The sequence below is a fragment of the Ascidiella aspersa genome, chromosome 2 (genome assembly GCF_963924565.1).
Source record: "Ascidiella aspersa chromosome 2, kaAscAspe10.2, whole genome shotgun sequence".
NCBI classification, from domain to species: Eukaryota; Metazoa; Chordata; class Ascidiacea; order Phlebobranchia; family Ascidiidae; genus Ascidiella; species Ascidiella aspersa.
This window is the reverse complement of record NC_139448.1, coordinates 22,087,576-22,102,296: the sequence shown is the minus strand read 5'-3', so window position 1 is coordinate 22,102,296 and position 14,721 is coordinate 22,087,576. Positions and strand designations below refer to the sequence as shown.

Sequence of the window (14,721 nt, the reverse complement as noted above, 5' to 3'; positions counted from 1 at the left end):
TAGGTAAAAATAGCTGGAAGAAGGTGAAAGGCCGCACAAAAAATTAAAAAGGGCCGCATGCGGCCCGCACGTTGCCCACCCCCTGCCCTAACAGTATGCAACACAAGCAATTGGCAGGCTTTGTGAAACTCGGTTCGTAGAAAGGCACAAATCTCTACTTGTTACAAGAGAGCTGCTACCACATATCGTTCCTTGTCTTTCTGAAATGCTCACCTGGTACTCAACTGAAACAAGAACATGTGCTAGAAAATTGTTAAAAAATTTGCAGGACCCACAATTTATAATTTCTCTCACTACAGCCGAAAGGGTGTCTGCTATCCTACAGCCAGTCTCTCGTTCTTTGCAGCATGTCGGGAACGATCTTGCCAATGCGATGTCAACTATTGGAACAACACAGTCAACCATTGAAATGTAACGCAATGACGATGGCCACGCATTTACATCAATTGAAGCGGAAGTTCTTGCAGAAAAACTTGGCGTATGTGAGAATGAGGTGAATATACGACATACGTCCACGCGCTGCTGGCAGTTCAACGTTCCGACCAAATGCTGGCGAATCACGTCAGAGTGCTGCAGATTATTATCGCGCGTAAACGTATACTTTTTATTTTTGGATAAAATACTGCAGGATATGCGAGCAAGGTTTGGCTCACACCAAAAAAGATGAGCACTCTTCCACGGTTAATGTCGTGTTTTGTATTAGGGTCCACTTGGCCTGATGTTTTACCTGCGGCAACTAAATACGCAAGTTTTCTACATCCAGTAATTATTGTCGAGGGAGAGTATATAGTGCGGAAACGGAAGTGGACAGAAAGCAAGCATTTCGAGAAATAAAATCGGCCATCGATCTATCAATGTTTTAAAGAAACTGCCCGCAAACCCTTTTTCCAAATGTTTATCAACTCCTTAACGTTCTCTGTACTTTACCTGTTTCCACTGCTGAGCCTGAAAGGGTATTTTCAAAGTTAAATACCGTACCACTTTGACAGCAAATAATTCGTTCCACAATGTTAGAGGAAAGGCTGGAATCCTTGTTGTTGCTACAAACACACCGCATTAGAGTTCCAAAGCCGGAAGAAATTATTAATGCATTTACGAATAAGTCAAGAAGAAAGAATCTTTTCTTGTGAAAGGCGACTTAATTCTCTTTTTGGGCATTGCTTCTCATTGTATAACACCTAAATATGTTTATTTCCTAATATTTGCATACGTTTCGTTCATCAATTTAATTAAAAGCATTTATTATTCAATGTTTTGGTGTCTTTTAATTGACATTGGATTTAAGTTCGTTTATTATATAGTCGAGGTCAGCGTATACCACTTAAGCCGTCGCTGCAAAATCTGAAAAACGCCGCTTTGCGCGAAACGAATATTACCATTTTAAAAAAAATATATACTATATGGCGCCTTAACCACTAAAATGGCCATATCGCGCCCCTCTAGATCCGCCCCTGAAAAGGCTGATGCTAAAACAGTGCCACCCTAACGGCGCTACTTAAAGTAGTTCTTTCCGACTGGTTTATGACTTATTCCGATTAATGCAATAAAACATAAAAAGAAAGGAAAAAAATGACAAAATCAGCAGAAAAAATGCGATGTATGGGTCACCTACCTTTTTCTAGATAGGCTATTAAAAATATATGAAGGTGCCGAGGATGTAACGATGTTTAGGTTTGTTCTGGTTTGTGATGTTGTATCATCAGAGACTCCAGCAAATTCACACGCGTCTTTAGGTTGCGTTGCGTTTGGCCGATGTATGTCTGATTGCAGCTGCATCACCGTCGGTACACCACGTTGTTTTTGTGAAGTAGCGATGACTGGAAACTGTCTGAGGGCCAAATCCCGTTGGGGCCGGGTCCGTATGTTGCCCGCCCCTGGTGTACGCTCTGAAGGCACCTATAACAATGTTAACCAATAAGAACGCCGCATTGTGCCAAACATTTAACTAATCGGAATTGTACAATAAGCTGTTAAGTGGAATCATTTTTTTTTTCTATATAGGACAATATCGAGATCCTGGCAAAAGATATGACAAACTTTTATATTTACAAGCGCAGCTGGTTTGTGTCATTTATTTGGCGATTGTGATCCTTTTCTTTTTATGTCACTAGTAGTCTGGGATGTGCTTAAACCATACCTTAATGCAAACAATTATTTCAACCTGAAAAATTAAAATAAAAAGGCAACCCAAGTTTTAACATGGTACAAAAACAAACTTACTATTGTTATGACATTAGAATCAGAAATAATAACCACGTTTCACAGTAAACTATATTCTTACACCACCACTGTTCCCTCGAAACACCCAAATGTTAGTGTAGCATTATCAAACTTAAGAGCAGCATTTTCCACTAGAGATTGTTAAATGCCGTTTCAAAGCAAAATACATCTTGGTGCTAGTTTTTATTTGCAACCCTAAAGCTCAAAGTTCAAATAATTTGCCAGTAAATAACATGGTTAAACAATAAAAGTCAATTATAAGTTTATAACTTTAGCCACATGAACCATAAAGCTTAAATTGGCTTAGAAAACATATGGAGTTTAATTTAATGGGCTTTTTGTTCAATATTTTAATGTTTTGAAACAGATTTCTTGTTTTTTTACACAACGTTTTTTAGTTAATGATCCTGGTTTGCTTCTCTTATAGAAGCCCCAGGAGGCCTTTCCTGTAATGTAGTTGGTTGGCATAATATTTCGGTATGCCCTCACTTCGTTTTGCAAGCACAGGAGTTATTTTTACCTCGTGCATAAAAGTGATAATTTGTGATAAAGTTTTTATTTTAGGTAGAGTCTCAGTAAAACTCTCCAGTGCTTTTTGAAGTTGCTCGGTTTTAAATAATAGATTTTCTTTTACTATATCAAATGCAATCGTAAATAATTTAATATCGACTTCCTTTTGTATACTGGAACATTTATTCACATAGGATGTTTTAAATATTTTTGTTTTGTTCTTCACAAAATATCTTCAATCAAAGAATAAATATGAGCATGCAGTTAAGGTGATTTGGGTTGAAGGCTTAAAAAACATCTACTACTCTACCATTTAACTATCGTATACCATATATAGTTTCATTATCACATTTATTATTTTTAGACAAAGGCAAAAAAGTTTTTAAATGAATAATGTAGGGTTAATTGACAATGTATGACAGCATATACCACATACTTACCAACCCTAGTTTCATTATGGATATCTTTATCATCTGGAAAAGTGGTCATATTTTCAAAAAAATTAACATTCGGAGCATGTTCTGGCCCAAGTGCCAAACGCACATAAAAAATATTTTGTTGTGTTGACTGATCAAGGTAACTTTATGTCAGTTGTTTGTTTAAAATAACTGATTTTAGATGTTTTCACATTTTACCCATCCTTCAACACATGGGCACAATCCTGTTTGTAATGTATATTCCTCATTTTCTGATTTTTCACTTTTTTCAATAAATTGAGGTTTATTAATTTATGTAATTAATGCAGATGGAATAGGGGACTGGAGCAGCATTACTGTTTTTAATTGACTATACTACTCAAAATTATATTGGAAAGTATGGACTGTAAATTTCTGTAATGAAGTGTATTAGTTGACAAGAATTGTTAACCTTGCACCTGGAAAGTGTAAATGAAATATACTACATTATTGTTAGAATATGCTAGCACCAGCTGGTTTATTTACCACATTATACCAACTTAGAAAATGTTAGAAGTTTAGCAATAGGTTTACAATTGTTATTTATAAATTCATTTACCTTACTAGTACATAAATATGACATGGGCTATAAAAGCATATATACAATACAATGTCACCTTAAATTGAATTGAAACAAACAGTTAAAAAGGATATGTAATTAAAATTGATATATCCACACCTGTTACAGTAAAAATACAGATGCACAAAAACAAACAGTGGCTGTTCGTTTGGTTTGCTGTTTGGGGCAATACCGCATTCCTATATTAGTTAAACTGTTATAGGTGCCATCAGAGCCTACATTATGTAAATATGCATGCAGTGAAATGCTTGATAAGGCTACAAAAGTAAAAACAAAAAAGAACAGTTTATGAACTAAAACAGAAACAAATGTTATTCATGATCATCATACAAGTTTACTATAGTTCCATAAAGGCTTTTCTGCCCTGTTTTTCTTTATACCAACCAAAAACACTTTCCAATCCTAAGATTTTATTGTCACAATATATACCCAAATCTATTTGTGTTACTCTCCATTCATATTAGATTTAATTATATACAAACATTTTTATATTTTGCATTACTTAACTAAACTTTACCACCCTAGGTTTACCATCCTATGTTACACATGTGAACAAAAATTTAGTATATTTTAATATCCCAATTGAAGGCTAACTTAGTAAATGTCATATTTTATACATGGTGCTTTCCGTAACAGTTTACTGTAAATCTGTACATCCATCACAAATAGATTTATGTTATCTTAGGATTTGTCCCAAAAGCTCACTTTTCCTCATACCATTCAAAAACGTTTTCTGAAAACTGCAATGAAGCTCTAAGCCATTTTCAAGCGGAACAAATTCAACTTCAGAAAAAACGTCAGCAGCTGAGGAAAATACTGAGGTCACAGCAATCAGATAATTTGACAAACGATGAGCGGAAGGTAAATAAATATGTGTGGAATTGTTTCTGTCATTTGTATGACTTCTAAAACGTTTGTCAATTTGGGTATTACATTCATATTTGTAAAGAAAGTTGAAATAGACTGAAGCAGCGATTCTAAAACTGTCAGCTGTGGCACACTGGTATCCACATGGTAGGTGTTTAAAGTACACCCACAGTCCCGCACCCTCATATTTTGCAAGATTTTATTTCACTTTAATTAAAACTTCATACAAGCAAGGTTTAGATGCATGATTCAACTTATTTATGTTATGATATTTTGTGTCGTTCAGCATTTCAGGGGTATGTCACATTCCAAAATTATAAATATCCCTTTTAAAATAAATTTTATCTGGAAAAAAAAAATTGTTTCAAAATGATAGATACTTGCTTTTGGGGGTTGCAGTTGTCATTTATATTAAAAAAAGTTGTATGTAATTCAAAACTAAATTTAAGAAAACTTTAACCTAATCGACAGTTTTAAAAACCTCACCACAGTTTTTGTTGTTAACAATTTTTATACATTTTATAAACAATTTTACCTTGAAATTATTTTGACCTAATATGCAAATTTTAACTTCTTTGACAAGTCAAACAACAATCAGTCTAGTTATTACATATCATATATAGCATGAATTTACTAAATGTTATTCTTGATTTGCAAATTGCAAAAATTCCATTTATTTAGTTTAAATAAGCTAAACAAAAATTTGGAGGACATGGGCCATGAGGTTCTCAAAAAATAGTGCATTTTATCCAGCTGATTTTGATAACATGTTTTTAGAGTCATTGACTGAGCTGTAAGACTGCATTAAAATCACAAAGAAATCCAAGCGCAGCTCAAAACTAATGAATTGTGTTCATGTTAAAAATACTAAGGGTTTGCAAAAAACATTAAGGATGGCACAATGGCAAAAATATCTTTAAGTCCCCCAGTTTTACTTTTTCAGGGAAGCAAAATTTAAGATTGTAAAATTGTATTATAACTAGAACTAAATTAATTTTGCTATACAAAATGCCCAATAATACATGTAGTTTTAATAATCAAAACAAAAGAGAAAAAACAAACAAATTAGAAACAAAAGATACATTTGAAGCAGTGGCGTATCCAGGGGGGGGGGGGGGGGGGGTTTGGGGGGTTCGGACCCCCCCCCCTTTTCGGAAGTGACATTAACGTTTATTGTTCGTTTTTGTCAGGGTTTACCTCACCGTCCGAAGCTGCGTGTTCTTTTCAGTGTAATTGGGTCACACGTCTTGCTAATGCGAAACCAAAATCAAAGGCAAAACGCCTTTTTCGTTTCTTGTTTGGTCGACCGTAAACGCAGGATATTTTTTTGTCTTTCGCCTTTCGTTATTCGTTCGGGTTGGTTGATGAACAAGTGGGTGTTCGACAATTAATAACAGTCAATCAAGCGGTCGCTGTAATTAATCGGGCCCGCTGCTTTTTTAAATACTTTTTGAGTATTTTAACTACGTAAGTGCGAAAAATTTTCGCGCTTCGCGCGAATGTTCTTTTTACGTCCGGTTTTTACGTTTTGATGCTGTCTATTGAACTAGATTAACGCTTCTCTACCGTTGCGCCGTGGAAGGCTGCCAAGTGCCTCGCGGCCAAACGGAAAACGTATTCAAAAATATTGCACATATATTTTTCAACATTTCTTTTATTTTTATTTTCGGCAATGTAATAAAAACTTGCAAGAAATTTTAAACAATGCCATTTTCCCCCCAAAAAAAATCGCGCTCGCTTCGCACGCCAGGTGTGTACTCAGTTAAAAAGGTTAAAAACACTGAACTAGATTAACTATTGAAGTGGCGTTTTTGCAGATGTTGCGCTAATGAAATAACACCGGGGAAAAGCGATCTTCGTTTAGTATTGCAGGTGGCGAAAGACGTGCTTTTAATTTAGCGTAGTCCCGTAAATGGATTTACCAAAATCGATCACATATATTTCACGGAATTGTTTTCGTTTTTCTTCTGAAGTTAACGATTGTACACTAAGCGGTTTCGCAGCTGGCGCCTGGCAGGAGTGTCAACGATGTACGTGTGACGTTGTGTTTTGCGTCTAAAAGTTTGCTTTTGCCGGACGTTAATTGGCTGTTTCTGATGATTTTTTTATTATTTATGTCGTCATTACAATCGCTGTTTTATGACGTCATATCTGTCAATATTTTATGACGTCATTTACGTCAGACGGAAAAACGGGGAATTCCCGAAAAAAAAAATTCGGGACCCCCCCCTTTTTGGATTTCTGGATACGCCCCTGATTTGAAGTGCAAAATGATGCAGTTACACAATCTTGGCTTTCATTTTTTTTTATGACCTAGTGTGTGTAATTTGGAGGTAAAGAAAAGTTTAAGACAGCCTAAAAGCAGAACTACCAGCAAGCATAGTATGGAATCATTGGTTTAGGTTAAATATTGCATGTTTACCTTGCCTTGACTTGATCCTGAAAAAAAGAAATATTGCTGAAAATTTCACATCAAACCTATGACATTGTAAATGCATAGTGGTTTTGCCGGGTGATGAATTTCCAGTGAGGGTCTTTTGGTAAAACATATGCATAATTAATCAATTAAAAATTACGTCAAAATTTTAAAACAATACATTTTACCAAAATGAATTTTAGCATATATAATTCATTATAGAACTGCGTGCATCATTAAATGCCCTAGTAAAAATACAAAATTTCAATGCATTTTTTTCTTTAACTGTAACTTTAAGAATTATATCAGTAGTGGGGTAACCATTAAGCAGGTATAAACTTTTTATTGCAGATAATAGGAACAGCAAATTCTCTTCCTTTGCGTTCCATGAGGACCAGCATCCCTTACTTTGTTTCTTCTAAAACCTACCAACAACCGGAGTCTCCTTATTTCTTATCCAATGAACATTCAATGAAAAACTTCAAATCAGGTTTAATTTTTAACTTAGTGTCTTACAATAGCTGAAATTAGGCCACAACTGTAAAAGACATTAGATTTAAATACATTATGTTGGCAGTTTGATACAGTTTTGTAAAACAAACTTAAGGCTGGTTCACACTAGACGCGTCTAGCGTTAACGTAAAGCGTTTTTAAAAAACGCTTTCGGTTGCGCAAAAGTTGAAATATTTTAACTTTGACACTTTGGGTTAGAAGCGAGGAAATTTGCCGTTAACGCTGGCGCCAGCCTTTACACTGCAGCATTGATAAATCACCCTGAAAATCTCACGCAAACGTTAATAACTATGGTTTCGTCATCACACTTGCTTAACCAAAGAAATATTTTTTACACTCTGCCTGTGTACAAAAATAAAAACATATATTGACAATCACTATGCTGTGCTGAGATAGATGAAAAATATGCAGGCGCGTAGCGTGACCGTTTCAAACGGGGGTGTCCCGAAATTTAAACTTGGGGAATTCCCCTATTTTCCGACTGCCGGTCATGAATATTGACGTCATAAAAAACTAACCAGAAACAATTAACGTCCAGCAAAAGCGAACATGTGCGTCGTTGACACTCGAAGTCACTCATGCCAAGCGCCAGCTGTGAAATCGCTTAGTGTGCAATCGTTAGTTTAGACAAAAACTAAACGAAGACCGTGAAATATGTGTGTATAATTTTGGAAGAATCATAATTCGACTATCAGCAGCGCAGTGTTCTAAGTTTCATATACGGGACTACGTTAAATTACAAGCACGCCTTTCACCACCTGCAAAATTAACGGGTGTAATTATGCCATGATTAGCGCAATATCTGCGTGATCTGTGTGCAAAGTCAGCAAAAAAAAACATTTGCGCCTAACTCGATGATTTTAGCAAGAAAAAAGAAAGAAGGCTTGTCTTAGCGTTGTCAATTGCCGAATACACACTTGCTAATCCAACCTGAACGAATAACAAAAGAGAAAAAATATTCTGCGTTTACGGTTGACCAAACAAAAGACGAAAAACAGTGTTTTGCGTTTTATTTTGGTTTCGCATAAGCTTAATACGCGTGAACGTAATTACATTACAAACATTGCCGCTAATGACAGTTTGTAAACCCTGACAAAAACGAACAAAAAACGATAATATCACTTACAAAAAGGTAGGCCCGACCTGCCCTTAAAATGCCAGTGATAATCAGCAACCCAAATAACTTAGGGGTCTCAGGGTATGGTATGAACACCCCTAGCTGGTACAGGTGGAGCCCAAATAAATTTTACGTTTTGTGTATTTTAGACGCTGAAAACGGCGATTTGTAGGAGCTTACGCCTGTTTAAAATTGACTGTTCGACGCTAGAAAAACACGACACCTCGTTGACTCATTCACATCCGAATGTCACGTGATTTCAATTTTGGGCGAAAAACTATTGAAGCGTGGTGTCAGAACAGCCTCTGTGACGTATTAATCACAAACTGTTGCACTTCGTTGTCAGCAAAATTAAAGATGGTTATCAACGAATTTGGTGATTTGTAGTTTAATTTTGCCGATTGTATGAAGCGTGCAATGACTCTGCCTGCAGCCTGCTACAACTACTACGCCTGAGCGCTCCTTTTCGAGATTGAGGCTAATAAAAACGTTCAATAGAGCGATCTGCGACGAAGAGCGCTTAACCGGCCTAACGCTAATGAATGTACATCAGGATATTAACTACTCCGTGGATGATATTATACAGGAGATCATATAAAAAATCGAAAAGAAAAAAATAATTTTGTTTAAAATGCACATTGTTGTAGCTTGCAAGCCTGTTTTCTCTAGGTCGTTGAGAAGTCTTACCAAAAATATATATATTCGGTACCAGGCCTGCTTGAGATTACTGGAGTCGGTGACAGGCGAACTGCTAAATGAAACAACGATAACGAGCGGTGATTAGGTGGTGGCCGCCATAAGCACGGACGACTAATGTGGTTTAGATGCCAGGTTCAATGTTGCCGACGTAACATTGCAGCAATCACGGTTTTAGTTTTGTGATCATTGTTTACTGAGATTTCAAAGGGGGGCAACCATAAACCTAAAAAACAAGAAGCCAGATTTTTACTCTTATTAATTGGTGAAAATAAAGCTATCTTACTGTTTGATACAAATAACTCATTTCAATGTATTCAAAAACACTTAAATTTGAGTAAAGTCATTTGCGTAATTTACTTAAGTTCAAGTAAAATAACTTTTCCATTTGACTATAGCCAAATTATTCCCGAAAATAGTGACTTAAGTCGAAGCTTTTTTCCCAGCATACAAATTTGGTAAACCTATATATTTCTTTTTTTAACCGTGGCATCTAGTAGACACGTTTTCTGAAAGTACCTAAATAAACTTAATTCCTTGAAACTGTTTCTACACCCTTTTTTCCATTAGTTATGTGTTTTTTTTTGGTTTGTTAAATCTAAAAACATACGATTCGTATTGTTAAAAAAACATACGATTCGTATTGTTTAAATGTACATATGTATTCACAGGTTTTGCCGGACACGTTCCCTTTTATAAAGATTTTGGAGGCCATAGTTTTCCAAAAATCTCAAACCAGGCATTGAACCAATTTACTCAAGAGCGTGAGCGGCATTTAACTTTAAGTGACAAACCAATTCTGCCAACTTCCCTGATTGAAGCAAAGTATGCAAACTCAGCAGCAAGACTACAACAAAATAAAATATTTTTGGTAGATTCTGGAATCATTCCACGGTATGGTGGTTATGTGCCAGGTATGCATATTTTATTGATTTGGCATTTTTTTTAACAAATTTAAGTTTTTTTTAACACATTCACCTAGTGGTTCTCATTTTCCTTCAATGCTTTTGGAAAAGTTTGTTAAATACACCCTGCGATATAAATTTTAATAATGTTTAATAAAAATTTTAAACCAATGCCAATGTTTTTTTGTTTTTTTTTTGTGTGTTTTAGAAAAGCATAATTAATTTCTGCATTGTTTAATGTTAGGGGATTATAATATCTGTGGATATTTAATTATATAAAGATATGAAACTAAATTATTGTGTCACGCCCTTAAAAAGGTAGTGATGCACCAGAGCGTCGCAATGCACAGTTTGAACCACTGCATTTACCCGTATAATCTTAGGGGCTAGCCTTGATTAATTTTTACCACACAACTAAGGTGACCCTTTTAAAAGAGAGAATGTATTATACAAATATATATATGTATATATATATATATATTGACAACAGGCCTTTTTTAGGGTTTTTTTTTTTTTTGTTTGGGCGTATTTCGTTTTAGATGTTTTTTTTTCTTTGATTCGGCATCTTCTAGCACAGGGTGGTCCAAACCCTGGCACGCGGGCCGCATGCGGCCCGCAGACTAATTTTAGTTTACATAGAAAAATTTCAGTTTCGTTCATTAATTGCCGAACGATCGCCATGTTTTCTAGAGATACGATTCGTTACATCATGATAATGCAGTACTGTAAACAGCTGTTTTTGGCATGTATGACGTAACAGTGCTATAAAATGAGTTTTCATTAGAAGTTGGGTAAGGTAGTGTACTTGAACACAGTTAGCTACAATCACATGTGACAGCAATCGCAACTTACGCAGGATTTGTTGTTGTTTGACGACAGTAATAGGCCTACTTACGCTGAAAGTTATAAAATTAGCGTACAACAATAGAAGTACAACAAATTCCTAATAAAATGAGTCTTAAAAGAAAGGTGACAGAGGAAAACAGAGTGTTTAATTCTAACTGGGAGGAAACGTATTTATTTGGCGACAACAATGGTAAACCACAGTGTTTGGTGTGCTTTCAAGTATTATCTGTTCCGAAAGAGTTAAATTTGAAACGACATTACAACACCAAACATGAGGAAAAATTCGGAAAATACCACGGGACTTCTCGGGAAGCAATTTTTTTTTAAAGGGTAACTTCTTCAAACAAAAAATAAGATTTCCAATTTTGCCAAAAATGATTCAACCGCAAACATGAAAGCATCATATGAAGTTACATTAACGCTCGCTAAGCATGGTAAGGCTTTTCGTGACGGTGAGATCATAAAAGAATGTGCAATTAAGATGGCTCTTGCATTTGGAGATAAAAAATTGCCAAAATAATTGAAAATGTGTCTTTATCCCATCAAACCATTGCGAGAAAAGTGGTTGAGTTAAGCGACAATGTAACTTCACAATTAAAAGAATTTGTTCAGCAGTGCAAGTTCTTCTCTCTGGCCTTAGATGAAAGTACTGATATCAGTGACATTAGTCAACTCCTAATTTTCATCCGCACTATTGATAAAAACTTTGTTGTTTGCGAAGAACTGCTCAAGACAGTTCCACTTCATGGGACTACAAAAGGCTTGGACATTTATAACAGCCTCGCCTCTGTCGTTGATGCATATGGAGGTTTTGAGAAATGTTCATGTGTTGCAACAGATGGTGCCAGGGCAATGACAGGAAGGAGAAATGGCCTGGTTGGCATTCTTAAAAGTCATGGTGTGGACTGCCTAACATTTCATTGCATCCTTCACCAAGAAGCACTATTCTCCCACATCCGATGGTTAAGTGCAGGCAAAACACTGAAATGCTTTTTTTCTTTGAGAAAAGAAATTTTGACTTTTATCCAGAATGAAATAGGAGGGTTTCCTGAATACGCGATTCAATTGAATGATGATCAGTTTATAGGTTCACTGGCATTCTTGACTGATATTACTAATCACTTGAACATCTTAAACATGAAGTTGCAAGGTAAGAAACAAAACATATCTCAAATGGTGGGATGCGTTGAAGGTTTTCGCAAGAAACTTCTATTATTCAAGACTTCTTTGCAAAGAAATGATGCTACTCATTTTCCTTCATGCTGTGAATTACTTGGTGAAGAAAAAATATTGATTTCGTCATATTTTCCGAGAAAATACGTGACATTATTGACGAGTTTAGCAGCAGATTCGCTGACTTTGATTCACTGAAAGCAGAATTGGAGCTTTTCAATAATCCACTGGAAGTAGATACTAAGTCTCAACCGTCTTATGTCCAACAAGAATTATGTGAACTGCAATCTGATCCTTTTCTTTTGTCAAGAAAAAAGTAGCGTTACGACACCTTTTGGAAACTTGTAAGCTACGAGCAGTTTCCACGCTTAAGAGAACTTGCACTGAAGATGTGTTCCATATTTGATAGTACCTACATTTGCGAAAGTACTGTCTCAGTTATGAAGCGGATAAAAAGTGATGTACGAAACAGAATAGCTGATAAAACGCTGGATGCCTGCTTACGATTGTCGACAACTGAAATCAATGCTGACATTGAAGCAGTAATCAAAAAATAGAAATAATATTGTTTGGTTATTTTGTTTGTGCCTTATCTATATTTCCCTAATGTAAAAAAACACCGCTCTTGGCTAATTAGTTCGGTAAACTCGCTTATTTAATATAGAGTAAAACTTGCAGTTTATTGATTACTTTGGAGTTTCCCCGACTGCGGCCCGCAAGGCTTTCTCAATTTTTTTTGCGGCCCTTCATTCTGTCAACTTTGGACCACCCTGTTCTAGCACATCACATTTTTAAAATATCATCAAACTTGAGTTTCAGACTAATTTAAAACAATCCACGTCTTTGTACATGGCCCATACAAATATATAGCATAAGACTTTTTTACAAATTACTCAAATCATCACAATTTAACATCTATCAGGTGTCTTTAAATTTTTTATTCATCCATTTTTACCTTGGTGACATGACTATATCGTTCACACTGTTTGTTTCTAACAGCATTTTCAGTTACATGCAGTAACTCATCTATTTGGTCTGTCTATTGTAGGATTTTTACTTCATTTTCTTACACTGTGGTTCTTAACCGCGGCTCCGAAAGCCGCATGCGGCTCCCAATCATCTTTTTAGCGGCTCCCTTTAGAGTTCAAAAAGAATATTAGACATTTTTTTATTGTTTAACCTCGTGGCATTTGCCTATGTCACGAACACAATAATGTACCCTCTATTTTATGTTACTACGACGCTTTTTAGCCTATACCCACTAATGTTAACTATCAGTTCCCTTGATTTTTGCCAGTCGCTAAAACACACAAAAAAACAAAAACACGTGTTTTCCTTGCCGCTTTTAATGTAAATTGTGCCCTGTTTGAACGCAGTAAACAACTCGACACTTTAAGAGCATTGTGAGGTAATACGAGCGGTTAGTCGTAAACAACATGTCAAACGCCCGCAGAAAATAATGTTAAATACAACAGTTAGATATTAATTTTCCGAGCTGATTTATATTTTCTTGGTGTCATAAATAAATTATAAAGTGCCTTGGAAATTTCCATTTTGTTTAAGATATTTATTCAAAGAATTACCCGCCCTTAATAGTACTAAACCAATTTATTTTTATCGTATATTACGGTACTTAGAAAGTTCTATTTGTCCATAATTCATAAAATTGCTGTCTGGTATATGTTGTTATTTGTATCGTCAAAATCCATAAATTGTATTCGAGGAACATAATTAGTCATTAATACGTCATTTTTCCATGTTTCAGGACAAAAGTTTCGATTTGGACACACGTTTGGAACTGCTACACAAAATCCACTCAATTTCAAGAATAGCGTAGCAGTTTTCTAAATTATTCGATTGTTAGTTTTTTTGTAGCTTTGTGTATTACTTAATGCTGTTGCGTATTCCTTTACATGTTAGTCTGTTGGCATGGGTTTTTAAACATAGGCATAGTGTTCCGTATTTTATATTATCTGCAAATAGAAGCTATTTGTATTTTAACTCGTCAAGTATCAACATAAACCTTGACATTTCGTGATGATAATTTAGTAAAATACCATTATTTTTTTAATTTTACTTTTTGCTTTCAAAATGTGTTGTAATCTTAAAATGATATTGATTATAGCAATTTTTAGTTTCAAATTTGGTAAACAAAAAATCATTGTTTCGATTTTGTTGTATCACGTGACCATATATGACCTAAGAAAACCACATTGGGTTATGTCTAGTCTAACATAGAACTAGGGAGATGATGACTGTAACTGGCGACGGGTATAATACAAAACACCCGAAGTTGACAAAGACAGATAAAAACAGGAACACACAATAAAACCTAGAAAGCAAAAATACCTAAAGCAGAAAAATCTATAAAACCATAGTATTAAGACTAGGGATGTTCAAAGTAGAATCCCAAGGTATTCTAG

General features: G+C 35.4%; 1 protein-coding gene across 1 annotated transcript in view; it reads left to right on the top strand.

The window, feature by feature from the left end:
• Nucleotides 1–14,468, top strand: part of LOC146164321 (ciliary microtubule inner protein 2B-like) — a 32,490-nt gene extending 18,022 nt beyond the window's left edge. Inside the window, exons 5-8 of the mRNA XM_083382066.1 lie at nucleotides 4,451–4,626; nucleotides 7,400–7,538; nucleotides 10,046–10,288; nucleotides 14,064–14,468. Coding sequence (XP_083238192.1) covers nucleotides 4,451–4,626; nucleotides 7,400–7,538; nucleotides 10,046–10,288; nucleotides 14,064–14,146 — 641 coding nt within the window. The 3' untranslated portion in view covers nucleotides 14,147–14,468. The remainder of the gene's footprint in view (nucleotides 1–4,450; nucleotides 4,627–7,399; nucleotides 7,539–10,045; nucleotides 10,289–14,063) is intronic.
• Nucleotides 14,469–14,721: the final 253 nt, after the last annotated feature.